Here is a 25,865-nt window from a genome sequence, read left to right as displayed (position 1 = left end):
TTTTCTAATCATTCACAGACTTCAGGTGTCCTCTTTGTGGGTTTTAACCACAAACTCTATGAATAAAAGACGATGCAGAAGTACCTCAAAGTGCAACACCGCCAACAACCAATGGCCACTGATTTTAAAGCATTTCTGGCTCATATATCATTAACAAAACGTCTGCTTCTCCCCCTGAAATACAGGGGAAATCAGTCATTTCTCCCACAAGTCATTATGCTTTCTTTAGCTATATTCACTCCCACTGGTCAATGTGCTGGTGGTCCTTCTGAAAATGTTTTCATAGTTCAGTTGTTGTAAACCCTAAAAGAAACACTTTTGGTCCAATCAGCTTTCAAGGATCTGGATTGAATTATATTTAGTCAGTGGCTGCAACCCTCTTAAGAGATGTTGAGTCAAGCATATAAATATCTGTCAGTGAAGTTAAACATAAACAATTTCACATATTACCAAGCTATTAGATATCCAATCATAGGAGGTGCATAATGGTTTATGTTTAATTAGGTATTAAAGGGAAGTTTATTTCATATTCTAATAAAGTCGGGCAGCAAAACCTGTCTGAAAGGACACTTAAGCATCTGTGCAGAGACCCAAGTGTCACAAAGCTGGAAAAAAAAACAATATATGCTAATTTTAGCGAAAACAAATGGAAATGCATATAAGGAGGGAAAAAAACAGATTTGTACAGTTCTAAGAATCTTGAAAGTCAGTATTTGATATGATCACCTTTATTCTTCAACACAGTCTGAACCCTCTTAGACAACCTTTCTTATAATTTCTTAAAGTAGTCTTCAGGAATAGTTCTCCAGGCACTTTGAAGGACATTTCAGAGCTCTTATTTGGGGCTTGAAACAGTTTCAGGGGAGGCTCAGTGAATAGAGGTATATGAATATCTGATTGAAGGGTTCAGAATCTCTCATTTTGGGACAGTTTGACTGTTTTACCCAAAACAAACTACATCTAATGCCAGGGTTGAGGCAGATTACAGATTACAATGAATTTGATTAGAAAATTACGTAATTCACTCTGAAAACAAAGTGAAATACTGACAAAATAGACCAAACTGCAGGTGTGCATTCTACAACATGTGGGATGCTGCTCTGACTTCAAATATTATCAATGAGTAAATAAAAGGGAATTTAACTTAATTTTCCGCAATCATCATGACACAAACAAGCAAACCTGGCAACATGAAAAGTGAACATGGTTTATTACTATTATTACTAACTTACACAAAGAAGATAAGAAATCCAAGCTCGTAAAATTAAATAACAAGTTAATACAATCAAGTAATTATTGACAATGTCACGATTTTTTTCTAATGTAATTAGATCTGAAATTGACTTCTTTTTTATTTTATTTAAAATTTTCCCAACTGTGTTAATGCTTTCAGATTTATTCTAAACAGATGTGTAACTTTGGACCATAAAATAACCCCTCGCTTAAAAACAAACCCTTGTGAGAAACTTGAGAGCCTGAAAAACTTTTCACAGCCTCACTTTGTTTTCCCAGACAGCGCCGGGTGTCACCTTGTGTTAACTTTAAGTACAATCAGACGTGGGAGCCGGGGCCCGAGATTTGATGAGAAATCCCACCGGATTTTAACGCGGCGACCTCCGCCTCTAAACTACACGCACCTCCGTGCATTTGATCAGATTATCTCAAAGCAGCTGACACGAGGTGCTGGTGGTGGGCAGTTTCCCTCTTCGCCCGGTTAGCAGAGCTGCCTCGGTTATTGTTCCATGTGGCCTCGGTGGGTGGGCGGATGGACGGTCCATCCTGCCGCCTGTTGTTCAGCTGCTCCGCCAATAAGAGCCAGGCTGCCTCTCAGCCTCAGCCCAATGAGAGCAGCGGGGTCTGAGCTCGGATCGAGAGTTGGGTTGTTCAATATGTGATGAGGACAACAAGCAGCGGCTCTGAGAGTACCGGATGGATGGATGTTGGCAATGGTAACGTTACCCAGCTTTTTCGGTATCAGACGATACCAATGTAGTCACGAGCATAGTTGAGGCCCGGCGTTACTGCAGCCACATCTCCGTAAGCGGCTCCCCGCCGTCAAGGTAACCGGGGAGTTTTTAAGCGGTTAACGGCGCTGTTCGTTCGCGAGCTAAGCCGTTAGTTAACGTTAGCGACCAACAACTACCATTAGGTTAACTTCGATTGTCCTCAGCAAACGTGTTAGCGCTGTGGCTAATGCTAGCTGGTATGAGGCTAAAAACACAAATAATAACCACTTGGTACCAAGCAAATCCTGCGTGTTTAACTAAGTGCGTTCTGAGGTAACACACAGGGAAAGGGCTAAGCAGCGCTAACCCTGTGCAGAGCCGCTGTAGCTAATGGTTAGCGGCGTTAGCTAACTTACTGCTCGCTGGGCTGCCTCAAACCAACAAAGTTGTTGGATGTTCCTGGAGAGTGGCTCTCTGACTGTTCTTTGTTCTGCTTGAACACGGTGATGATGGGGTAGCCTAGCATGGCGTGAATAGCCAGCCCGTTCGAGCTAGACACCAGCCTTTAAAACGCAGATAGACACCGTGGAAATGTTAAAACAATAAGTACCAGCGTCAGATGAGATTATAGACGGTTAACACGCAGCGGCAACAGAGCAACATCAGGATTTGTGCACGCAACCAACTGGAAACCAGTTGCGCCGCCCTGAGAGTTGCTGGTGTCTCGCCAGAGGGTTATGTTAGTTTTAAGTAGTGGATGAGTTACACAAAGAGGGAAAGGTAAAAACAACGAGTGGTGTAGCATTGCGCTGATCCAGCAGAGGTTCACAATAGTATTGATTATCCACATCATTTAAATGGACCGATAGACGTTTTCCAATGCTAAAATACTCCATTCCAAGTGAAAATACGGCATGAGAAATCTTTTGGTACAGAAAAACGACGAGCAGCATCTGTAAAGTTACTCCTCAAGTGCCTAAAACTTGATATGAACACTGTACCTATATGACACCATTAGATAACTGATACTGAGCAGCAGGGTAGCAGCCAGAGCTGGTCTGAACTCTACACACAGGAGCAACTTTTTACACTTTGATTTGCAGGGACCCCACATACTGTAAATCTGAGGTGTGAGGACGAGAAAAGCAAAGTTGATGCACCCATCTGTTTTTTATTATTATTTTACCCTAAGCTTTGATTTTACGTTCGAATTTTACAAAAAAAAAACAATTTTGGACAATTTGGTCATTATTTTGGTCATGATAACATCTGAGAAGATTATTGGGGCCAGTTTATCAGGCTCTCGGCAGCTCAAAGCGATCTAAAATGTGACACGGATCACACTGCTTTTTTGTTAAAAGGCCAACTTGTTGGAGAGCACCATGTGTTATACTCTGAAGGCCCGTAATATTGTTCCCTGATTTAAAAGTAGTGAAAGTTGTCAAAGCCGTGAAACTGATCTTAGATGTTCTTTGCTACTTTCTTCCAACCCAACCATGAAATTACACTTGTTTTTCATGCTAACAAATCAAGGCTATGTAACAGTGATTGTGTGCATAATTTGTGTGTTGTTGTTTTTTTTTTGTAGCTTTCAATGATCTGTTGTTTACAACAGATCTATTAAAATAACACGCTTGTCAAAGACAAAAGTTTTGTCGGAAGTTCACATTTTGAGATGGTCCTAATTGTTGGCTATTTTTGATGTTGACAAAATGTTCATCCTCATCTGTGAAGGCCTTATTTGCTTCGCGTTTTCACTAGAGTTCTATTTATAGTCCCATGATTTAATTGAAAGACGGACTTTGGCACCACCTTTTCTCAGAGTTTTCTCAGACTCCCCCTGTTGGTGCTGGCGGTGACCGTGGACATGGATGATCAAGCTGAGTGCTGATGATGTGATGTCCCAACCCTGATCAAGCAAACTACCTTTTCAGTTAGTATGCCTTTTTTTTCCTCTCTTTTCTCTGCAGCAGAGTGTGTTCATGCTCATTGATTCAAAATAAAAAAGATTTTAAACAGTGCATTTCACTCGATCTTAATCTTTTCCCTGTCCCTCTCGCGTCAGAATGAGTTGCTGCCTGGCTGCAGGACGTGTGTCCTATCGCTGAGGCCACATGTGTATCTGGAGAGATGGATCGCTGTAAACACGTGGGGCGTCTTCGTCTGAGCCAAGACCATTCCATCCTGAATCCACAAAAATGGCAATGTGTGGAGTGCAACACCACAGATTCAGTGTGGGCCTGCCTCAAGTGCTCCCACGTGGCCTGTGGACGTTTCATGGAGGAGCACTCGCTCAAACACTTTCAGGAGTCGCAACACCCACTGGCCATGGAGGTGCGTGAGCTGGATGTCTTCTGCTTTGCCTGTGGAGACTATGTACTCAATGATAATGCAGAGGGAGACCTGAAACTCCTCAGGGGGGCGCTCTCTACTGTTCGGAGTCCAGGTAGGCGTTCACTTCGCTCTGCAACTTGGAGGGATTGCGCCCCCTGGGTCGGAGAAAGTGGACCACAGCCTGCCATGCAGCTGGCCTTGCGCCACAGGAGGAAAGCACTCCTAGGGAAGATGCTTCGAATGTGGATCGGCAAACACCAGGCGTTTCACAATCGGCGTAAAGAGAAACTTGAGGAAGCGAGGAGACAAAAGAGAGAGGTAAAAAGGAGGCTCATGGAAGAACTTGGCAGTGTCCCTCCTAGAAAGAGTGCTAGGCTTCTTACTCAGGCGCCACGTTCAACCATCACACTCATTCCTCGCAAATTTCGCGACCCTCCAGAACGCCTACCTCCTCCTCCCAAGAAGCCTTCATTGCTCCCCCTGTCCCGCAAAGCTCCTCAGAATGGCAGAGCGGCCAAACTAAGGAGATACTACTCCACGCATGCGGTAACGCGGCGGAGACCTCCGGGTGTCACCGGCCTGCGTAACTTGGGGAACACGTGCTACATGAACTCAATATTGCAAGTGCTGAGCCACCTGCAGAAATTCAGGGAGTGTTTTCTCACTTTGGATCTCTGTGAGACTGAGGAGCTGTTGGCCAAGACCAATCACTCCCAGGGGATGAAGGGAATGGCAGGCGGCGTTGTCACCAGTGGTAACGCCGCGCTGTCAGAGGGCCCTCTTGGACGCATGGGGAAGGAGGGCTGTTGGAATTTGCCTGTGGGCAAGAAAGAAAGTGTCCCACCTTCCCCGCAAGCTGCAGAATTGGTCCAGCCCAAGGAACCTCGCTGCTCCACCAGACAGCAGATGTCTCTGTGCCATGAGTTGCATACACTTTTCAGGGTCATGTGGTCGGGCCGGTGGTCTTTGGTATCTCCCTTCGCCATGCTTCACTCTGTGTGGAACCTCATTCCAGCTTTCCGCGGTTATGACCAGCAGGACGCCCAGGAGTTCTTGTGTGAGCTTCTGGACAAAGTGCAGCAGGAGCTGGACACAGAGGGGTCCAAACGCAGGATAGTTATCCCCATCACAAAGAGGAAACTGTCCAAGCAAGTGCTAAAGGTTCTCAACACCATCTTTCACGGGCAGCTACTCAGCCAGGTGAGACCAACCATTACTTTAATCAGTATCTTGCACACGGCACCAGAGATGAAAAGGGTTCATTTTTATCGTGTTTCGTTCTGTGAAAAGACGGCAAAAAGTTTGGGTAGAATGCCTGGCACGATTGTCCTGAATGTGGACGATGAAATCGATTAGTTTTTATTTTGAATATGACTCAAAAAACGACTTCAAGGATGCTGTGCTTCAAATAATCGCTGCAGTGTGTCACATTAAATATGCGTATTGATTATTTCGAAGGGTGAGCCAGTGGCTTTGTGGCCAAAATGTTTCACCACCCTGCAACGGTAATCGGCTGCACTTTGATTTAGAAATGATTAAATAATAGTGATATTAATAGAATTATAATGAAATTGATTATACTGAAGTTATAAACTAATAAAATAATGATATAGTTATATGCTTTGAAATATTTTGACACTAGATTATTGATCATTAGATCTGGGATTTCATTTTTTGTCTCATTTTTGTGTTTTGGTCTTTCATGATTTTCTTAATTTCTAAGATGAAAGCAATCAAAATGTCTTTGTACTGCGCTCCTCATGATTTTTCCTTCTCTTCCTCCTCATCTCTGCTTTTCAGGTGACGTGCCTGTCTTGTAAGCACAAGTCCAACACAGTAGAGCCATTCTGGGATTTGTCCTTGGAGTTTCCGGAGCGATACCACTGCACAGACAAAGGCTCGGGCTCTACAGCTTACCAGCGTAGCTGCACTCTCACGGAGATGCTGTCCAAGTTTACAGAGATGGAGGCGCTTGAAGGCAGCATCTACGCCTGCAACCACTGCAACAGTGAGCACAGCATTAGATGCAACACAAACCTGACGCATATTTAATTTTACCATCTGTTTAAAATGTGGCATTATGGCATTGTCAGAAAATCGGTGTGAATATTTGCCAAGTTTGCTCGTCGGTTTTTGGAAACGTCACGCTCTGATAAACATTTAACCTGACCTGACGCAGCACATGTAGGCTATACTTTTACCCCTCAGGTCTGACACAACATCATCTTTCTGAGGCCCACGAACAATTATTTATCTAAACCATGTTAGCAAACATGAGGGCAAGGTCAATCATTTTAAATAAAAGTGTTCACCTTTTCATGTTGTTAGATTTAATGTTTCTTTAGGAGCTGGGGAACGTTTTCTTTCTTCTTAAGACTTTGTTCAAGCGAAGCCTCAAGTCAGAAACGGAATTTTTTTCATCCTTGTCAGGCTCCTTGAAACCACTATATTAGTGACGGAAGACAAACGACATTGTTGCCGGACCGCAGCACAATTTGTCTATTTTGTCGTTGGGATTCAGAATAATCATTTAAATATTTGAATATGTAAAGTCTGTTTCTCTGTGTTCAACATACCATCCTGACGGGGACCTTTCCAGATTAAAGCACCTTTGTGTGTACGTTGCTGTCCTGGTTTTTGGTCTTATCCTCATTTTGATCATTTTGTTTTCTTGGAATAAGAAATAAGTGATCATCTGATGATTGTATTAACCAGGATACGGTCGTACTTAAGGTTTGTGAAAACAAAACAAGATGTAAATGTATTTTATTTATACAGCCCTTTACAGACAATCATTACGATGTACCAAAGTGCTTTACAACAGGTAATAAATAAAGAGAAGAATAAGTAAAAACAATAAAAGAACAGTGAAAGCAATAAAATACAACAAAATCAAATAAGATGAGTGTCATCATACTGCTGGGTATTAAAAGAAATCCTAAATAAGTAGGTTTTTAGCCTAGATTTGAAGAGGTCAGAATTAAGACTATATAAGAAATAAGTGACATAATTATACTTTAAAAATCCAGTAAATGCAGAACGAACTGTTTCAACTAGTTTTGATTTTATTTCACATTCATGCTTTATTGAATACTTAATTCAGGATTATTCATTTTGGGTGGGAGGGAGCCACACTTTTGTACATACCGAGCTGAAGGTGAGGGCAGTAACTCCTTGTTTGAGTGAGCATCGTAAGCGTGCTGCTGATGATAATGACGGGAACGTGTCTGTAAAGCAAAGCTGGCACTTTTAGCTGAAGCCATACCTAATGTTTGCAAAGCTGTTAGTCTTGTGATTCATCTGGAGCGGAGTCACTATCACTTTGTTTCGTGGTTGCAGAAAGGAGACGGAAATCCTCCCACAAACCCCTCGTTCTGTCAGAGGCGCGTAAACAGCTTCTGATCTACCGTTTACCTCAGGTTCTACGGCTGCACCTCAAACGCTTCAGGTGAGTTTCTCTGCGGGTTATCCTGTTAATGTGTTTCTTTACATCAAATTTAAAACAACCCGAGCTTCCATGTTGTTTTGTTCAAAGTGAATTCACAGTAATGCGAACGATCGTGTGTCCATAAAGTGCAGGAGTGTGTTATTTTCATCCCGAGATGGGCGTCCTTCTAACACTAACCGGCTCCTGTTTTGTGGCAGATGGTCGGGGCGGAACCATAGGGAGAAAATCGGCGTCCATGTGGCCTTTGACCAAGTTCTGAACATCAAACCGTACTGCTGCACAGACTCAGGTCACTCTGTCCACAGAGGAGGCTTCACCTACGATCTGTCTGCTGTGGTTATGCATCATGGTAAAGGCTTCGGCTCAGGGCACTACACCGCATACTGCTACAATACGGAAGGAGGTGAGGAGGAGGCTGCACCTGCTTCACATCAGCCTCTGAGCTCCTGTGAGTTACTGTGGGCGGGCTCCGTTGTGTGTTTTGACATTTTTCTTTTGTCTTTTTCCTCCTCAGGTTTCTGGGTCCACTGTAATGACTCTGAGATGAAGGTTTGCAGTGTGGAGGAAGTGTGCAACACTCAGGCCTATATTCTCTTCTACACCCAGAGGTCTGCTTAGGTACCTCTCTCGCTGTGATTTGTACTAAGCAACTGAGGGCTGCGTTTATGAAAGATGTTGTCTGATGTTTTTCCCAGATGTCGTCACTTTGAAAGGATCTGCTGAAAAAACAAACAAAAAAAACAGTCATGAGTCAAGGAGACAAATTTAGCATTATTATCCAGGTAAAGATGACGGTGGCGGGTAATTTTTGCCCTGCTAAATAGAAGGCAAACTTGAATAGTGATCAGGAGGCTGGATTATGTCTGATCGTAACTAAAGAAGGAATCAAAAACCTTTTCGTAAATGAGGCCGCAGGTCTCTCAGCCCGTTGGACCGGTTGTTGGTTTCCGGGCTGACGACCGTGGGTGCAGGTCCGACTTTGTCCTGCTGGTCGTGTGTCCCGTGTTTCGGAACAACAATCCGTCTCGTTTCTGTTGAGTCTGGAAACAACCGGGCGCTCTCTTGAGACAGCATTTTTACATGAAAAGGCAACACGGATTCTGGAGTTTGAAACGCTTTGTCCCTGTAATGTTGATTCTGTGCATTTCATATGTAACTGTACAATTGATCTAAGCGCACTAAATGTTGGAGAGGTACGCATTTGAGGAGAATCGCATACGTTCACAAGGAATCTAGTAGACTGAAGTCCAAAGTCCGTGTTACCTCCTGTTCAGCTTTTTTAATTATTGTAAAATGTCAGTGATGGAATCTTTTAATACTCATCCCTGTGTCATTTGTATTTCATCTTTTTCTTCGCCTCAAATGTACTGCTGTGACTGGATACTGTGTCTTTGGCTCAAGACTCTCAGTGAACATGAATAGTTTTAGTTTTATTTTATTTTGTAGACATTCTGTTTCAGTTCTATGAGAAAGGCAAGAAGTTCAAGGTTCAGACACTTGATGAATGATGGGAAAGCTGCACTTTTCTGGAGGGGCTGTTGGTCCTACTGTACGTTTGGCTCCTGTAACTTCTTGATGTGGCAGCTCCTCCTTTGGGTTAACAGTCGGACCGCTCTGAGCCAGAGGTCAGAGACGCTCTACTTTTGGTCTGACCTGCAGGAGACGATAAATTGGGGGGAAAAAGAAAAGAAAAAGAAAAAAAAAAAGGGCGCGAGACGATACTGAAGAATGTGTTTTTGGGAGACTTGGAGTACCCATTTTAAGTTGAGCACCTGAAAGCAATATATTGTACATCCATCATCTTGACAGGAAATTACGATAAAAATCAGGAATTCTTCTGCTTGTTATACAATGTTTTTTTTCTACTCTGCTGTTTCTATCAAGGTCTTTAGAATTTGCTAGGTAATCAAGAAAACCGCTGCGTTTGATACGAGTCAAACGCAGAATACATTCGTGAACTCTGTGAAAGTTGGAACAATCTAATGACGATGAATGTCTTACTTTATAGAGGTCAGGTGTGGCCATGCCACGGGCCCTGATCCCCTTGAGTTCTGTCTTGTACTGTAAGAATACCTGTCATAAATGTATTGTTCGTAAGGGTTTTGCCTGACAGTAATTATTAAAAAGACAACGAATTGAATTTGAAAGGTTATTTATTTATTTTTTAATGCTGTTTGAAATTTCTGAGTGAGAACTTTGTATGAAACCCCAGGGATTTATTTTCATTTGATCATTTTAAGGTCGTTCGGGTTGACTGAACCGACAGAGAAGGTAGAACTGAAATAATCCACAGGATTAGCAGGTGCATACACAGTTGATCTGAGACCTGCTTTTTAATGTTGCCCCTTTAAACCTATCTGTTCTCGGCCCAAAGGAGATCCTGCTGATAAGGGGGCGTTCGGTGTGAATGATGTGATAACTGCTGGTGAACAGATGCATCCTTTATTTTATATTGTGTACGTGACTGTTTTCTATTCACAATCGTGGCCCCGAAGACGCTGCAGCTTCTGGATAATGCAACGCATGAACAGCAACAAATACTTTGTTGGTTTGTGGACCATCAGGCTAGATTATTTCACTCGTGAGGGAAGAGATTGTTACTGCTACTACAAACGAGAGCCACGGCTTCACTTGGTTTTCACTTTTGCTTGTAACTTATCGTGCCAATAGTAGCAGAGAAGAAGATATGATTCACGAGAGCAGCGGTGGATGTTTTACAGTTACAGAAATATCCTGGGATGGCTTTTGTAGGCGCAGTTGGAGAAAAGGTTACCCTGAAAAGTCACCTGCGGGAGTAGCACTCGGCCTCCGGGGGGGGAAAAATGGCCTGTGGGTGTCCTGCTATAAGAAGATGTAAAACACTTGTGATGTGCTCCCCACCGTACTCAGACGGGATCAGTTATTTGTTTGTGTGTTAAAGAGCAGCTGAGTTAGCAGCGTTGCACATTTATATTCATTTATTCGACATCACTCGTCTTATTATTTTATAGTATTCGATGATTATAATGGAACTTTCTACTGTCAAACGTTGAAATCTTAAAAGTCTGTAGAGTATAACCAATCTCCACAGTAAATACTGTTTATAGTTGGCTGAACGCACTGGGTGCAGATCCTCCGAAGTAGGTTAGTGCATATTTTCAGCCTGCTTAGATGAAGCGAGCGACTTGTTGGTTGCCCTCGGTGACTTTATTCTGACCTATACAATACGAATAAAACCGTGCCTACGAATGACGAGCTTAAAAATGTTCGTTGTTGCTGTTATTTCTCCTCTCTGACTCAGTTTCAGAGCCACTGAGTCTAAAAAGCATGAAGGATGATGAGGATAAGAATCCAAGTCAGCCTAATATATGAAATTATTTATTTATTACATTGTTTAATAAAACAGCAATAATGTTTTTTTTGTATTTTTTTTGCAAACTGGATATAAACTTTGACATGCCTGTTAATTTGAATCCGTGGATAGCAGTTGTTTCTACAATAGTGATCATCAAACAGCATTTACTGACAGAACAGATTTTTACATTGTCGGATCATTCTTGTGGTATTTAGCAGATTTCTTTTTAAACTGTCCACTGAGCAGAACAAAGAAAAGCTCAAAAGCACTGCTTCTACACCGGAACGGGATGTGAAACGAACTGGGAATGACACTTGAGTGGAGTTGCAACACATCTGTTGTTCTGACAACAAAATGGCAGTTATAGAAGACTAATTTTTGTCCATTAATGAAATGTAAACCCATGCATCTCAGTGCACATACGAGGACATGCATGAGCACATAACATTCATGAGAAATCCTCTCGATTATGCTATAGCTTCAACATGAAGATTACAGCGAACATGATCAGCATTTTACAGTCATCAGAAGTTGCTTACGTGTTTGTAATTAATGTATCATAAATATTTAGAAAAAGACCCTCCAGAGAATTCTTGCAAGGAACTCAGTTTTTGGTGATAGCAATGCAATCGATGTCTGCTCATCCACACCAGCAGATCTGTGAGATGAGGCGATGTCCTTTGTTACTTGGCAAGCTGAGAAGTTAAGTTTTGCTGTGTAAACACTCCCTGTGAACCAGATCTTGTCTACTCTTTAACCAAAAGTGCCATGCGTCTTTCTGTTTCGGTCTCTGGGCCTCTTCCATGGTGGTTTCCCTGTGAGTCTTTTTCCAGGTTTGTTTAGCCGGGCAGCAACCACGTCTCCACAAAATCCCACTGCTTCCACAGGATGAACAGCAGCAGGGTCAGCAGCACCGTGGCAGCTACACGGCTCCGGGTCTTCATCAGCGGCGTGATGAAGTTGGCTAAAGTTGAGACAAAGACCAGCAGCACGGCCATTAACGCCAGGATGACGTTGATGAGCTTTCCCAGCAGAGCTCGAGCATTGGCGTTCTCCACTCCCTCCAACTGCACCACCTGCTGCTGCTGCTGCTGCAGCTCCAGCTTAGTGATGCGGGTCAAGCACGACTCCACTGCTTCCTGTGTGAAAAAGCACAAAAAAACCCACAAGAAGGAACCACACAGTGAGTTTTTTTTTTTTCATCTGAGTTTCCATTAAAGGTCCTAATAACTCGTATCTCAAATACATCGTGACTGTAGTTCTCTCCAAAAATCACAACGAGTTTGGTTTTCTGTAAGAAAATGTAGAAATGTATTGCTTTTATTCTTCATGGTCTGCAGTTTCCAGTTTCAGCTTTAATACAGCACACTCATGATTTTCAAAGTCAAAATATTTTTAAAGTATATGAATATTACTACATAAAAGATATTATTTTATGTTCAGTTTTGGTGTGATAATTTTTAAAGTTTTCAATATGATCAACAAAAGCATTTAAAGGGCTAAACTGAGATCTTTGTACACTGGTGGGCGGAGCCTGATCAGACCACCGGAGTTGTCCAATCAGAGTCATCTTTTTTTTTTGGAAGGGGCAGAAGCCATCTTCCTAACTTACAGAAACTTTACAGAAAATCTGTAAATATGTCGGCCTAGAGCCAGATAGCACTCTGCAAAGTGTCTAATGGGCTATATAGACAATTCATCAAAAATGATGGATTGTTTTTTAAACAATTCGACCAAGAAATCCTCAAAGGATTCCAAGTTAATGTTGGTAAATGTGGTAAATTAGCATCAGTTAGCGACAGTGACAGACTGAATAATGAATGCAAACTGAAAACTTAGCTAGCTAGCTAACAAAAGTGTTGAATGATAACTTTTTGCTCCACCTTGCGTGCAATTTTCTCACTTCTGGCTGCCAAAAATGGCACAGTCAAATTTAAGGATTTAAAAGAATGGACCTCATTTCAAAGTGACTACATTCACCTCTGCTCTACAGTCGATGCATTTTTAGCATACAACCACAGAAAATGTTTGTTTTTTTTATGCTCAGAAACATCTTTAAAAAAAGAAAAAGTTCAACTTGAAAGTGTTTTAAAAATCTGTTATCACGAAAAAAAATATACTAATTTTACCTGAATGTCCCTTGCTCTCTCATAGGACTGGTAAGCCACCTTTTCCTCCATACTGGCAAGCTCCTGTTTAAGGTTGGTCATCTCATTCTGGTGCAGCTCCGTGAGGTCGTTCAGCTGCTCTTCCAGTCGCTCATACCTGCACATTCAGCACAACACACACAGCGCTCTACTTAACTCATGCACGAGATGAAAGGGGGGAAATTTCAGGTTGTTGAATAGCATCCAAAACTGAAATGATCAGTGAAAATGTCTTTGTTGCTCTGGGAAATATTCATCACGATGAGCATGGATGCTGACATTTTTTTTTTTTTGCATTGATTCCTCAATCCTTGCACCAAGACTAATTCACTTGAACACCGAATATATTTTAATCCAGAGCTGAAAGTACTCCTCGACAACCACTCTGTTTACTCAGGCAAAAAACGATGCTCCGTTATCCACAGAAATAATCTTTTTTAAATCTAAATGCTTATGAGTGCTTGACTTTAAAAGATTTTCATCTTTTGTAAGAACAAACTGATACTTAAATCCGCAGAAAAGATGGGAAGGCATTAAGAACCATGTACCATCGGTTTTCATGCTTCAGGATTTGTTTGACAAAAATGAATCTAGTACAGTGAAAGCTTTGTCTTATCTGTTTGGGTTTACTGAACTGACAAACAGGATGTTCTGTGGGATGCAGGTGGCGTGTGACTCTGTGAGATCTCTACCTGTATCTCTCTTCTTGCAGACACTGCGTCATGTAGGAGTAGTCACTGTGCAGCTGGCCCTTCATATCTTCGATGGCGTCCTCCATATGCGTCTGGCTTGCTTTGATCTCCTGTAGCCCCTCAAGTAGAGTGTCCCACGAACTATGCATGTGATGGTGGTGGTGGTGGTGCCCGTCCAGTCGGGGACTCCCCATTGTTGGTCCTAACATCCCTCCTCCTCCCCCGGCGCCGCCAGAATTGCTGCCTGCTCCAGAACCGGATGTTGCACTGGAGCACTCATCATCGCTGCCGTACTTTGGGCTGCAGACCAAAGTGGCGCTTCCGCTCAGAGCACGGGGTGTGGGGGTGTCGTCAGAATGGCCACCGACTCCGTCGTCGAGTGTGTCCTTCAGGTGGGCAATGTTATCTGCGCTGCCAAATTTGTTTCTGATTAGACTGGCAAACTCTCTTGGCTTGGAGACCACAGCTGTGTGGGTGAGCGCTGATACTCCACCTTTGACCCCTTCAACTACTCCCCCTCCAAAGCCACTTATCCCAGCACGAACGTTAGCTCCCACGTCCTTTAATCCTTGCTGCATGTCCCGCAGGACATCCTTGGGCTGCCGGGCCGGTCCATTCTGTAGAGAGGGAAGAGATTTGAGGAAACAGAGAAGCTGAGGATCTCAGCGGTAGGAGAGAAGTGATTAGGTTTCAGGGACAAAACTGTAGGAAGATAGATGAGGAAAGCAGGCTCTGTAGAGAGTTAGATGAGACACAGAGTGATGCATTGGTATAAATAGGTGTTTGGAGAGTCATCCATCTATATTTGGACTCAGCTGTGCTGACAAAGATAGAGCTGGAGTCGCTCATGTGATCATTCAAAACAGTCCCATTACAACAGCTCCACAGAAAGATGATATTGTCTCTCACTTACCTGCTCTATCTCCTTAAGCTTCTTGTGATAGTGCTCTAGCTTCTTGTGCAAGTGTGCAATGGTCTGCGCTGACTTCTGGTTCTTCTTCTCAAACACCTGCTTGATTCTGGACGCCTGTTGTTTGTCTGCATTGTGCGCTAACTTCAGGTACTCTGCCACATTGTCGTCACGGGCCTCCTGCTCCACACGAATCTGCTCCGTCACCTTTAGGATCTTCTGCTGCAGGTGCTCCAGAGCGACACGCGTCCGCTGTGGCTCTCCAGCCCCTGTACCCTCTGCCCCCCCGGCCATGACCCCCGACGAAGCCGCCCCCGCTCCATCCACACTGATGTTGCTGTCAGAGCCACCATGGCTGGTGGTGGAGGGTAGGCCTAGAGTTGCTACCTCACTCTTGTCCAGCTGGGGGAACAACAGGGCAAGGGGAGCCAGTCAGTTTATACAGGCGGGAGAACGAATGCTTATACTGAAATTTAGTCAAGTATTAGTGCAATAGTGGGCTCCCATGATAGAGCCGGCATGGTATGTAAAAAAGTCAAGAAAACAAGTTTGCATGAACCTTGAATGATGGATCTTTCCTCTGTAGTTTTCAAAAATTGTTTCAAACATTAGTAACTTTGGACCCTCCTGCTCAAAATTGCTGTCATTTTCTGAAAACAGTTCGATCAGTAAGCCATCAACTGATCTTCAAAAGACGTGAAATTACAGATGAAACCTTCTACAGAACATTTTAAAAAACACAAGTGCATTGTTTTAGGAAAGAAAAGGAGCACCATGACAATATATTCTAATAACTTACCAAAGTCTCCCTTAATTATCTTTTTTGGATTTGGATTGTTCTCAGTCACTGTCAGAAAAGGCCAGCTGAAGCGAATTTCAAAGCTGTATGTATAATGTGACTCCTCAAACCTTGTCCCAACAATCAGCAGTGATGGGCTCCTCTAAACAGCTGCCAAGTAATCTGAACATTAAAATAATTGATGTCCACAAAGCACTGGAGGAGCGTTTTCTGGAGGCCATTTCCTTAGTTTGTAATGCAATTAAGAAATGACAGTTAACTAGAACGATGGAGGTCAAGTTAAGGTCTGGAAAACCAAGAGGACTTTCTTAGATAACTGCTCCTATGCTTGCTAGATCTATGAATCAATCAACTCCAGTGCGACTGCAAAAAACTTTTAGAAAGCTTCAGCAGCTGTGCAGCCACACCTGCAATATTTAAAAAAACAAATCCCATGGACCGACGAGGCCAAAAAGATATATAAAAAGTATTTTGCAGGAATGAGCAAAGGTATGTTGGAGGTAAAATGGGCCAGCATTTTCTGAAAACAGTTCCTGTCCAATTGTCAAACACAGTGGAGGATTAATCATGCTTCGGGCTTGTGTTGCATCCAGAGATCATTTGACTGATTGAGGGAATAATCAGTTCAACTAAATACCAGGAAATTGTGGGAGCAGACCTTATACGGTGGCTTCTACAGTACAGCACGATAATGAAACACACCAAAAGATCCACAATGGACTCCCTCAAGCTGAATGTTTTGCCACCATCACAAATGATGATAAGCAACGCATGCAAGGTGACCCAGGAATCTCACACGACTGGAAGTGTCTTTCAAGGAAAGTTGGAGAAAAATCTTGAGCCAAAAGTCTCATAGCTAGGTGCAATAGCTTTGCAATGATGATTTACTTTATGCCATTTGGAAAGCAGTTCATGTTTAACTTGACATAATTACTAACGTATGTAGCCGAAGCCCAAGTCCCCAATAGTTTCCATGCAACGTCTTAGAAATAGCTAGAGTACTCAATGAAGGAAAAAGGAAAAAAATTTCGACTGAATTTCTTGATTTAACTTTAAGTTTAATCCAGAGAGTTGCTTAGTTAACTGTGAACTGTCAACAAATGTCAAGATTTATGTTCTCCAATGAGAAACAATAAAGAAACATTGACTTGGCATGCTAAGAAATGTAATTTTAGAATCAACAATGATCTGAACTCCGATGAAAGCAGCTTTCTTGGAGCAGAAATACATATATACTCAGCAATCTTAGTTGAGAATCGAGATATTTTTTCGATTATAAGTAAACCGTCTCAGATGGAAGTACTTTAAAAATCAGTTTATTTCCATTTCTGATGCATAAAGCTATACTTGATTTGGTGGAGAGATCAGAGAGCACACAGAGTGGCCATCCTGCATTAATTCGATGATACATAATTACGCTGCTTCCTCTCCTGCACAGCCTCAGAGCCTGAGCTTCCTAACAAGCCATTACAAAATAGCTTTCATATGAAATAAATCAGGTAACAAAGTTTAATGATAAATAGTAAATTGCACGTATAAAATCCCCAGAGTGTGTTGCAGATGACTCTAAATGGTGGAATTTGAGCATTTATGTAAACCTATAGTGTTCTTGATCGTTCTAGCATGAACTATTGCCTTTTCCAAACGGATGAGGATGTAATCCTATTAAAGAATGAAACCTGTGCTGACAAAAATCATTGATCCACGAGGGGATTCCCGGGTCAGTGTTATATCTGCAGGCTATGCGCAGCTTGACAGATGGGGGGATTGTTAATGACCCTCTGCCTGACGTCAAAACACTGTAATCAGACGCTACAAACATGAGCTGAGGCAGACACATGACACCAAAACATCTCATGGCACTGCTCTAATTTCTCTTGGGAGGATTTATATGCATATTAGTTGCGTGACGGTGGGACATGAGCACAAGCCTCCCGTGCTATTACACATCGACCAGAGCAAAACGAAGCAGGCAGACATCTCTTTTTTTTTTCTTTTTTAAAAAAAAAAGCAGGTTGCAATCCCATTGAAATTGAGGGTGCAGAAAACATGACTGCACTCCCTGGTGATTAATCATTTCTTGATCTTGTCAGAGAAAGTGACATGCTTATGCGGTAGCTAAGCAATTGCTCATACTATGAATTGGGGATCGGGGGTCCAGCTTGTATGGGTGAAAACGGACAACAAAAACAACAGAGCGAAACGGGCGGCAGAGGCTGCAGTAATATCGAAAGATGTCCATTTAAAGCACATGTTGAGAATGAATCTAAGGCCAGAGTAGACGCAGGGCTGCGATGAGTACGGGGATGTCAGATGTCTGTGGCATGAAAATGAGAAGACATGGTATGCCTGAGCCTTCTTCACTCGGCTGGAGACACGCTTTGACATGAGAGACGGCAGATGGATGGAGCGCATGAAGATGACACACAGGCAGCACAGCAATAAATGAAATCAGAAACGTTACCATACTGCTTTAATCCAATTTTTGCAGTGCCATTGCAAGTCTGTGTTCGAGGCCCATCCTCCTCCACCTCCTCCTCCTTCTCCCTCCTCCTCCTACCCCTGTGCTCACCAAGGAGGAGCCCCCCCTCCCAAAATATCTGCACCCCCAGCCGCTGTCTGGCGGACTATCACCTCTCTGGATCCTAGTGCTCCATTGTTAATGCCATCGATATCTCCATCCTTCCTTATCCTTCACGCTCTCTGATCTATTTTCCTCCCTTTCGCTCTTTCTTCTTTGTGTCATATGTTCCCTCCGCCTCCTCCTGCTTCACTCTCCCACAATCTCTCCCCTGCTCTCCCTTGGTATCTCTCCCTCGGTCTACATGCAAATGCTAGCAGTGCTGCCCTATAATGGATGTGGGAGCTAAGGGACAGATGATGGAGGGGAATGGGAGGGGGGATGGGAGAGCTCAGCGCAGGCGTGCAGGTGCTCCTGTGCGGCTAAGGCCAGAGAGGCGGAGGGAGGGAGGGAGGGAAGGAAGGAGAGAGGGAGGGGGGGAGAGGGCTCCAGGCTCTTCTTCTCCTAAACCCTCAATACAAACACACACACAGCCAGCGTGTGCTGCTGTGGGGCTGCAGTGATCAGTTGCCAAAGTACACAGTGACTCCCTCCCTCTTCGTCTACCTTCTTCACAAAAGATGAAAGAATGCTGTGTAACAACAGCAGGAGCCCATGCGAGCGACTCAGCACTTCTTCAAGTTTTATTCATCCAACTTCAGATGTCTCTGTGCTAAGTTGCGTACCAGTGTGTGTTTGTGCAGAGGGGTACCCACCCGATTATTATCATTATTATTATTTATTTGATTAAAAAGCTAACTTTAGAGCAATTGAAGCCAAAAAAGACCAAACACAGTCGTGCAAGCGCAGCATTTGCAGAAATATAGATTTTGTATTTGCACGTTTGGAAGATAGTCCCTTAAAACGTGTTTGAGTTTGAGTGTTTGAACTCGGTGAAAGTTTTTCATTGATTTTTCTGTTCAGGATTTGCGTTTGGCTGGGGTGTGAGATCGGGGCTCCGTGATGCAGGGGAGTAGTTTTCAAGGCACCCTTAACACAGAAATGTTACAAAAAGACCCAGTACTCTGCATTAGCCTTGGATGAACCAACTCTAACCTTGTATCTGACAACCAACCAGCTCATCCGCTTCATCGCAGAAATTAATTCCTCCCAGGATGCCGCAATTTGCCTACTTGAGCCGTCTACTTAAATTACTGAGGAATAATGAGAAGAACAAAAAAGTGATGATGAAATGTGGCACTATAGAGAGCAGATCCTGATGGGTGGGGGGGGGGGGGGCAGTGAGGGTGTCACTCCATGTCCTGAAATGGTCTGCTTAAGTAGAGGTGTGAATAAATAATAGAAAGAAAAGAGAGATAATGGAGTTGCTGCAGTGTCTGTGTTATTTTAAACAAAGCATTTTGCAGACATTTCAATAAGATGTCAGGAAATTGAGTCAGCCTGTAAGAAAAGGGGTGTAATATGTCTCCTTTAAAGTAAAGTGGCTCGAATCAATAGGCACATTGCTGCATTTTGAAATATTATTTCTGTACATATTACATTTTTCCCTTAACCATCAGGATGTCAAATATTTTCATGTCAAAAAGCAGCTTTTCTCCACTCTAAAAGAAGAAGTGAGTGTAGGAGGCTCCAGAAACACTCCTTGGGGGAAAAAAATCAGTTTTTAATAACTAAAGTAGATCTTTAGTAGTAAAATTAGAGTAAAATCATAAAGTAACATGAAAGTGATATACATACAGTATATGAAACTAACCCAAATGATCGCTTTCGGAAAAGGGAATATATCCATATACATACATATGTGTAGATAGATATATGTATGTATGTATTATTTTATTTCTTTTGATAGGCTGCTATTCCCTCCCACACAGGAAAAAGAATAAGAGTGAGACGACAAACACTGAAAATTTGTTTTGACATTTTATTCATTTTGAATTTTCTGATTTAAACACATTCTAAATGAACAGGAAGCAGAATATCTCACAATAAATAAGAATACATTCATTTATAACAGAAAACAAGATGTAGGACCTGTGCACAAGCATCTATTAACAGAAGTGCTTCTATTGTTTCGGGGTAGTTTTTCGCTTTACTTTTTGCAAACCTTGTGAAAGCTGTCAATATGTAACGGATTAGCATTACGGTGACCTTGTCGGACACCCATTCAGATTATCTGTAGCAGCAGGATTTTCCAGAACAGACATACAGTTTGTCTGATACATTGCAATGTGCTTCCAAACAGAAAACCATGCAGCGAGTGGCTATAGCTTGGGAAATATAACATTTGCTTCTGAGAACACTTTTCTTCTGATTGTCCTCTGCGGAGCTTACAGTACCAACACTCCTCTGCCAAAGAGGCCCTGGGTTGTGTGGTGCCTCATAAACACCACAATCAGATACATGTGCAATGCTGTAGTGTTCTTTTACAGATATGCTACTTAACAACGCTGTTAAATTCTATAAATACATGTCGGATGCATACTATTTATTTATATATATATATATATATATATATATATATATATATATATATATATAGTTTCATATGTATAAGTGCTCCAAACCTAACTTACATTATCTGGTGTCGTTCAGATTTCAAGAGTCTGGGCAGGGCAGTGGGGGAGCTTTTTCAAAAATCATTTTACACACTGAGTAAAAAAGGATGGAAACGAACATGGTGGCACTTCTGTTATTCATAATCTAAGCAAAGCGGAATCGGAATTCCTTGAGCACTCTCCTGCGAGTGCATGAAGGTACATAAAGCATTGTACTATTTTTAAAAAGCCCCTGTGATACACATTTAGTAAACACACTGTAGAAAAACAAAAGTGGACTGAAACAAAGGGGGCAAAGCACTTAATTCATTCTCTACCGCCTTCGGCCGCTCTGCAGCTTTGTTGCAGGAACTCATTCATTTTGTCACAGGACGGTGACCAACCACCGTAAAACTTGAATAATTTAAAAACCAGCGAGACACATGATATCTGCTCGTCCATCTCATCTCTGTCCAGCAAGAGGTAGAGAGTTACCACAAAGCTGAGAAGTGACTGAGTTTTAAGTGCTGTGGAATGTACAGTAGCAAATGTCAGTCCTCACTTTTATCAACCCCTTGATCCAAATGGGTATAAATCCACTGATTCTGGGGATTACTTTTAATCTTCTCCGCTCAAATGTCCCCTTCTTACTACTGGGAAAAGCTCCAAGCCCCTCGCACACAGCGCCCTAATTAACCTTATTGTAGTGATGCATAACTGAGGTCCCCTCTGATTTCAGGTGATTCGCAGGAACACGACATCGTGGTGAGAGTCTCTGCAGAACTTGTGATTCCTGAGTGAGGCACCGTCTGTGTGCTTCTCCTGGAAAACTGGCACATTTGGAGTGAATATCACTCGCCGGATTTCCTCGGCATCCAAACCACTCTCCTTTTAGCCTGATAGAAATCTGTTGGGATAGAAAAAAAGAGGAGGAGGATACTTAGATCAGCGGGGAACTCACGAGAAAGGACAAGTGCACTCGTAGAAAACATAAAACACGCACCTGTGAGGTTTGTCTGTTTCCTCTTGACCCCAGTATTTTCTCCCCTCCCTGGTGTTTTCTCCAGGCTCTCCAGGTTGAGCTCACATGTCTCTGGTGTACGGGGAATGTTCTCCTTCTCACTCTGTGGTGGCCCCACCCTTCTTCCTTTGGGAGTAATCTTTGCCCTCTTGCCCTCCGACCGTCCAGCAGCAAGCAGACAGGATCTGTAGAGCAGCGGCACCCTGGTACCTGGGATGCCCTCCCATTTAAAATCGCTGCTCTCCAGAGGTTTGTCTGAGATGAAGTCAAAGCCCCAGCGGTGGGATGCCTCCTCCAGGTCTTTACTCAGGGCAGCCTGGTACTCCGCCCGCAGCTGCTCTCTGTCCACTGGGCCGAAAAGGTTTCTTCGAGCAGATCCATTTGTCCTGAGGGTACTCAGGGTCCGCTTGTGAGAAGCCATCAGTCTGCACTGATAGTAACAAAAAAAAAAAGAGGGCACCTAGTTAGTTCAATCATTCTAGCCACCACAAATTTTCTTGAAAAGCACCAAAACATTTGAGCAGTCATCAAAATACTTGGTTTTTGCTTCAGTCTGTCACCCTGTGTTGCTAAAAACCCGACCACAAATTGGGTTGAATCTTAACCCCAACCTTACTGTCGAGATAAGGAAATAACATCTTTGTAATCCATGCTAAAAGGGAAAAAAAAAGCACCCCATGCATCTCAAATATTCTTGATCTGCCTCAATAATAAAAACAAGAATCAGGCTCACCATCGTTCCAGTCAGTTTAAGACCTCTTCAGAGAACAAGCAGACAAGTAAAACTGCGCAGACTTTTATAAAGCAGAGAGCGACTCACTGAGCCCTCCTGTGTGAATCACTGGTACATGCCTGGACATAATCTCTGAGACATGTAAGGACAAGTCTCACGTATGAGGTCGTTGCAAGCGCGGAGAGTAACCACAAGGTGGCAGTGTCGGCCCGTGAGCTGAATTTAGCAACTCAAACGTCACCCAGCAGCTCATTGGGCTTATTTCCTTGATAAAAATCTACATATATCGTTCATAAACCACCAGTCTTTGTCTATATAAACACAACAGCTCTGGTGTAGAACCATATCGAGCACAGGAGTTAAATGCTTGACACTTCCCTGTAAAAGCTGCAGGAAGGGATCAGCTGCGTCTCAGGAGAATAATACTGAATACAGTTATCCGGGAAGGGCTGGGCAGAAGTCCAAGGACTTTCTTTTCAGGGAACAATCAAGGAAACCCTTCCAAGCCAACCCCCGATAATCTAATTACAGCACAGCCGGAGGTCTCATTGTAATTTGCGGAAGAAACGAGTGAAATGTCTTTCAGCCGATTTCAGGCGCATCGAGTTTAATTTGCCTTTAGCTTTTACCATAAAGCTTCTGTATGATACCTGCGTATTTGTTACATCAACAAATATGGCTATATATATATATATATATATATATATATATATATATATATATATATATATATATATATATATATATATATATATATCAGGTAAAACAAGTCTAGTTTAATCGTCTGACGCCACTTGCCTCCGGTGCTTTTCGCAGTGAGATCACACACTGTGGCATCTGTCCAACAACTGCGTTTCATTCATTCTCAGCCAAACTCACGATTAGAGATTAAAAAAACTAAACAAAACAACATCTAAGCCTTCAAATTTCTGATTTAAGGAACCCAACTACATTTTCCAAAGGTTTTGGACAGTTTGGATGAAAATCTTTGATCTTGTAAGTTGTAATCAGTTTAAGAACTAAGTCGCTAGTTGTTTGCATTGATAAATTCACGTTTTTTTCCCCCCCGATCGGTCTTAATGGATATTAATCTAACCGATGTCAAAAGTCTCCTTTTGATTTTTAGATCTTTTGAGAGAAACACATGTGCATCTTTTACTTAAATCTAGTCTTTATCCATTCTTTAGACAATAACCCAAAGCAGACGGATTAATAGTATTTTCACAGTTTACTGCACAGCCCCAGACACCAGCCCGGGTGGTGTTTCATGTTCAGCCACTGAATGAGGTTATCCTGTCATATTTTTAAAGCCTTTTAATACCGCACATAATACGTGAACCAGCAACAAGCTGAGACAAGGTGGACACCGAGGAGTAGTGCGTTTCAATAACATGTCTGACTGCCTCGCGTTCCCTCCCACTGTTGGGTCTGCAGTGGAATGGCCGCGGGAGCCCTCCCCCCCCTCCTCCCTGCCCTGTCCCGGGATGGGACGTCAGATGGGGGCCGGGCGGGGTGGAGTGATTCAAGCAGTGGCGCGAAAGCATTTCTTGTTTTTCCGAGCGAGGAACATGCTCGGACCCTGCCCATTTTACTACAACGCTCCACGTGAGGCTGGAACTCGTGTCCATGAATCAGACTCTGCTGTCACTTTCTGGGTCAGACGTACTCACGCACAGCACAACACAGACGCGTACACGCGCGCACACACGCATAAAAATAACCCAGCGCGGCGCCCGGTTTGAGTTTGGAAGATGTGTGGCGAACGTTTTGAATGAAAAACTTAGATCTGAGACTGTATTGATGTCAGCATATATAAAATGAAAAAGTTAGTCATGTAAACAACACATTTGTGTGTTGAACTAAAAAAAAAAAAAAAATCGTATGGCTTTAGAAATAAAAAATAACCATAGGCCTACTGTACTCATTCAGAAAGCTAGAAAGAAATTAATCCTTGACAGCTTGACAAACTCCAAAAATGACAGATCAAAGTTTAAAACCGTCTTTCGGTGATTTTACTCACATTTTGAGCCAAATAAAATCCAGTCCAATCGGAAAATCCTCCTGATTTACAAACTGTTGAGTCGCCTCGTTGTTTTAGACTTCAGGTTTCTCTGCAGATATGATGTCAGATAGAGCCTGGAGCTGTTGTTCTTCAATCCAGATCAAACAGCCAATAACTTCAGCGACAAATTGCTCTACTTCTTCAAGTATTCTCGCAGCCATGCTCTACACTTTTATGAACTATGGTGGGCGGGGCCCTCCTCAGCCGTGCGAAAGGCGGGGTCAGCCCGGTCCCACACGTTGAATGCGCTCACACGAGTACACGTGAAACTTTGGCCCTGAAGTGGAGAAAAATTCCAGCTCGGGGCGGCCCAGCGCTGTCTACCCACCTTCCTCTCAGTGCGCATGTCCGAGTGCAGCATGTTTCTGTGCAGTTTCCTGGCTGCGGCTTCATAAACACACACATCAGATTTACTTCTAAAACGTCTAAAATCCAGCAACACTTTCAGTTTCCAAACTTTATGGATGACAACATGCTCCAGAACAGCAAGTCTAAGCACTCAGAACTATCTCCCAGGTCGATGTAGAAATTCTGCATAGTTCAGTATGTTTGCTTAAGTCCTACGGCTGCCTACTCATCTGTTGTACTGTAATATTTACCTTCTGGGTTACTTTGGAAGTCGGCTCCCCTCCATTACAGGAGGAAATATCTATGCTGCTTTTAAAATGACTTAAAGGCAGAGCGGTATAGCTTTCAAAGACAGATTCAATTGCATATGGTTACTTATTATTGTGCAGTGTGTCGCCCTCGGATATTTTTACACTGTGGAACTGCTTCTTTCAGTCAGTGACAGATTCAGAAAGTGTTGAGGCTGACTACTTGACACTCCAGGAGTCGACCCCACTGAGTAAGCTAATTTGATATAGCTTATAGGCCGACACATTCAAATGAGCATGTTTCTTTTATTCACAGTGCCTCAGTCTGACGACAGATTTTGAATTATTCGTTACCAGTATCCTCCAATTACTCCCCGTCCTTCCTGACGCACTCTTAAAGTTTACCTAAGTGTTGTGCATTTGTTATGAGCTTCCACGGGCTCTTGTGCAAGAGATTATTCAAAATTCTAATCAGGAGCCGAAGCCTATTTCAGAGTCTGATACGATCATATATGTATAGTTCTCTGTAATTATTGGACTGCACGAAGGACCTCATATGCCTGCACCCTGATCAGCCACAACATTTGAACCGCTGACAGGTAAAGTGAGTCACTCTCATAACAACCTGCTTCCATACTTAACCATTTTTTACAGACCACATCTGATGGCATCTGTGTAGCAGGCCCAATCCACAAAGATCTCCACCCACTGCACACAGTTTCCAAAGGATCTGGAGCAGCACCTGTTTAAACTAACCTGTAGTTTTCTTAGTGACCTCCTTAACACTG

At 42.9% G+C, this 25,865-nt stretch overlaps 3 protein-coding genes across 9 annotated transcripts; 1 reads left to right on the top strand and 2 right to left on the bottom strand.

Annotated features, from left to right (window-relative positions):
- The first annotated feature begins 1,742 nt into the window (after positions 1-1,742).
- Positions 1,743-9,868, top strand: usp49 (ubiquitin specific peptidase 49). 2 transcript variants are annotated; one of them, XM_075461012.1, is made up of 7 exons: positions 1,743-1,949; positions 3,769-3,879; positions 4,012-5,480; positions 6,081-6,288; positions 7,620-7,728; positions 7,926-8,131; positions 8,243-9,868. In XM_075461012.1, the coding sequence occupies exons 3-7, from the start codon at positions 4,077-4,079 to the stop codon at positions 8,344-8,346; spliced, it is 2,031 nt and encodes a 676-aa protein (XP_075317127.1). In that variant the 5' UTR covers positions 1,743-1,949; positions 3,769-3,879; positions 4,012-4,076; the 3' UTR covers positions 8,347-9,868. The 2 variants fall into 2 exon arrangements, with proteins under 2 accessions (XP_075317127.1, XP_075317128.1); XM_075461013.1 differs by having other exon boundaries at positions 1,743-2,060.
- Positions 9,869-11,069: 1,201 nt separating this feature from the next.
- tmcc2 (transmembrane and coiled-coil domain family 2) lies at positions 11,070-18,487 on the bottom strand. Of its 5 annotated transcripts, XM_075461008.1 has the most exons (6): positions 18,075-18,487; positions 14,815-15,213; positions 14,395-14,518; positions 13,902-14,307; positions 13,192-13,327; positions 11,070-12,201 (listed from the first exon to the last, which is right to left on the bottom strand). In XM_075461008.1, exons 1-6 carry the CDS (start codon positions 18,075-18,077, stop codon positions 11,902-11,904), a joined length of 1,368 nt encoding a protein of 455 aa, XP_075317123.1. In that variant the 5' UTR covers positions 18,078-18,487; the 3' UTR covers positions 11,070-11,901. The 5 variants fall into 5 exon arrangements, with proteins under 5 accessions (XP_075317123.1, XP_075317122.1, XP_075317124.1 ...); XM_075461007.1 differs by having other exon boundaries at positions 13,902-14,518; XM_075461009.1 differs by having other exon boundaries at positions 13,902-14,518; positions 18,245-18,486.
- A 1,568-nt stretch (positions 18,488-20,055) lies between these two features.
- On the bottom strand, positions 20,056-24,564 carry cdkn1a (cyclin dependent kinase inhibitor 1A). 2 transcript variants are annotated; one of them, XM_075462134.1, is made up of 3 exons: positions 24,440-24,564; positions 21,669-22,116; positions 20,056-21,572 (listed from the first exon to the last, which is right to left on the bottom strand). In XM_075462134.1, the coding sequence occupies exons 2-3, from the start codon at positions 22,105-22,107 to the stop codon at positions 21,517-21,519; spliced, it is 495 nt and encodes a 164-aa protein (XP_075318249.1). In that variant the 5' UTR covers positions 22,108-22,116; positions 24,440-24,564; the 3' UTR covers positions 20,056-21,516. The 2 variants fall into 2 exon arrangements, with proteins under 2 accessions (XP_075318249.1, XP_075318248.1); XM_075462133.1 differs by lacking the exon at positions 24,440-24,564 and adding an exon at positions 22,420-22,524.
- Between the last annotated feature and the right edge of the window lie 1,301 nt (positions 24,565-25,865).

This window comes from Odontesthes bonariensis, chromosome 3 (genome assembly GCF_027942865.1).
Source record: "Odontesthes bonariensis isolate fOdoBon6 chromosome 3, fOdoBon6.hap1, whole genome shotgun sequence".
NCBI classification, from domain to species: domain Eukaryota; kingdom Metazoa; phylum Chordata; class Actinopteri; order Atheriniformes; family Atherinopsidae; genus Odontesthes; species Odontesthes bonariensis.
Note: the sequence above shows the minus strand (reverse complement) of the source record. Positions and strands in the feature narration are given on the sequence as shown.

Bases quoted from the DNA above. Each gene is read 5' to 3' on its own strand.
- usp49 (XM_075461012.1), top strand. From the start codon at position 4,077: ATGGATCGCTGTAAACACGTGGGGCGTCTTCGTCTGAGCCAAGACCAT. The intron at 5,481-6,080 runs GTGAGACCAACC...TCTGCTTTTCAG, and splicing joins ACGGGCAGCTACTCAGCCAG to GTGACGTGCCTGTCTTGTAA. The intron at 7,729-7,925 runs GTGAGTTTCTCT...GTTTTGTGGCAG, and splicing joins CTGCACCTCAAACGCTTCAG to ATGGTCGGGGCGGAACCATA.
- tmcc2 (XM_075461007.1), bottom strand. The intron at 14,519-14,814 runs GTAAGTGAGAGA...CCCTCTCTACAG, and splicing joins AGCTTAAGGAGATAGAGCAG to AATGGACCGGCCCGGCAGCC. The intron at 13,328-13,901 runs GTAGAGATCTCA...CTGAATGTGCAG, and splicing joins CTGCAAGAAGAGAGATACAG to GTATGAGCGACTGGAAGAGC.
- cdkn1a (XM_075462133.1), bottom strand. The intron at 21,573-21,668 runs GTGCGTGTTTTA...CTATCCCAACAG, and splicing joins GAAACAGACAAACCTCACAG to ATTTCTATCAGGCTAAAAGG.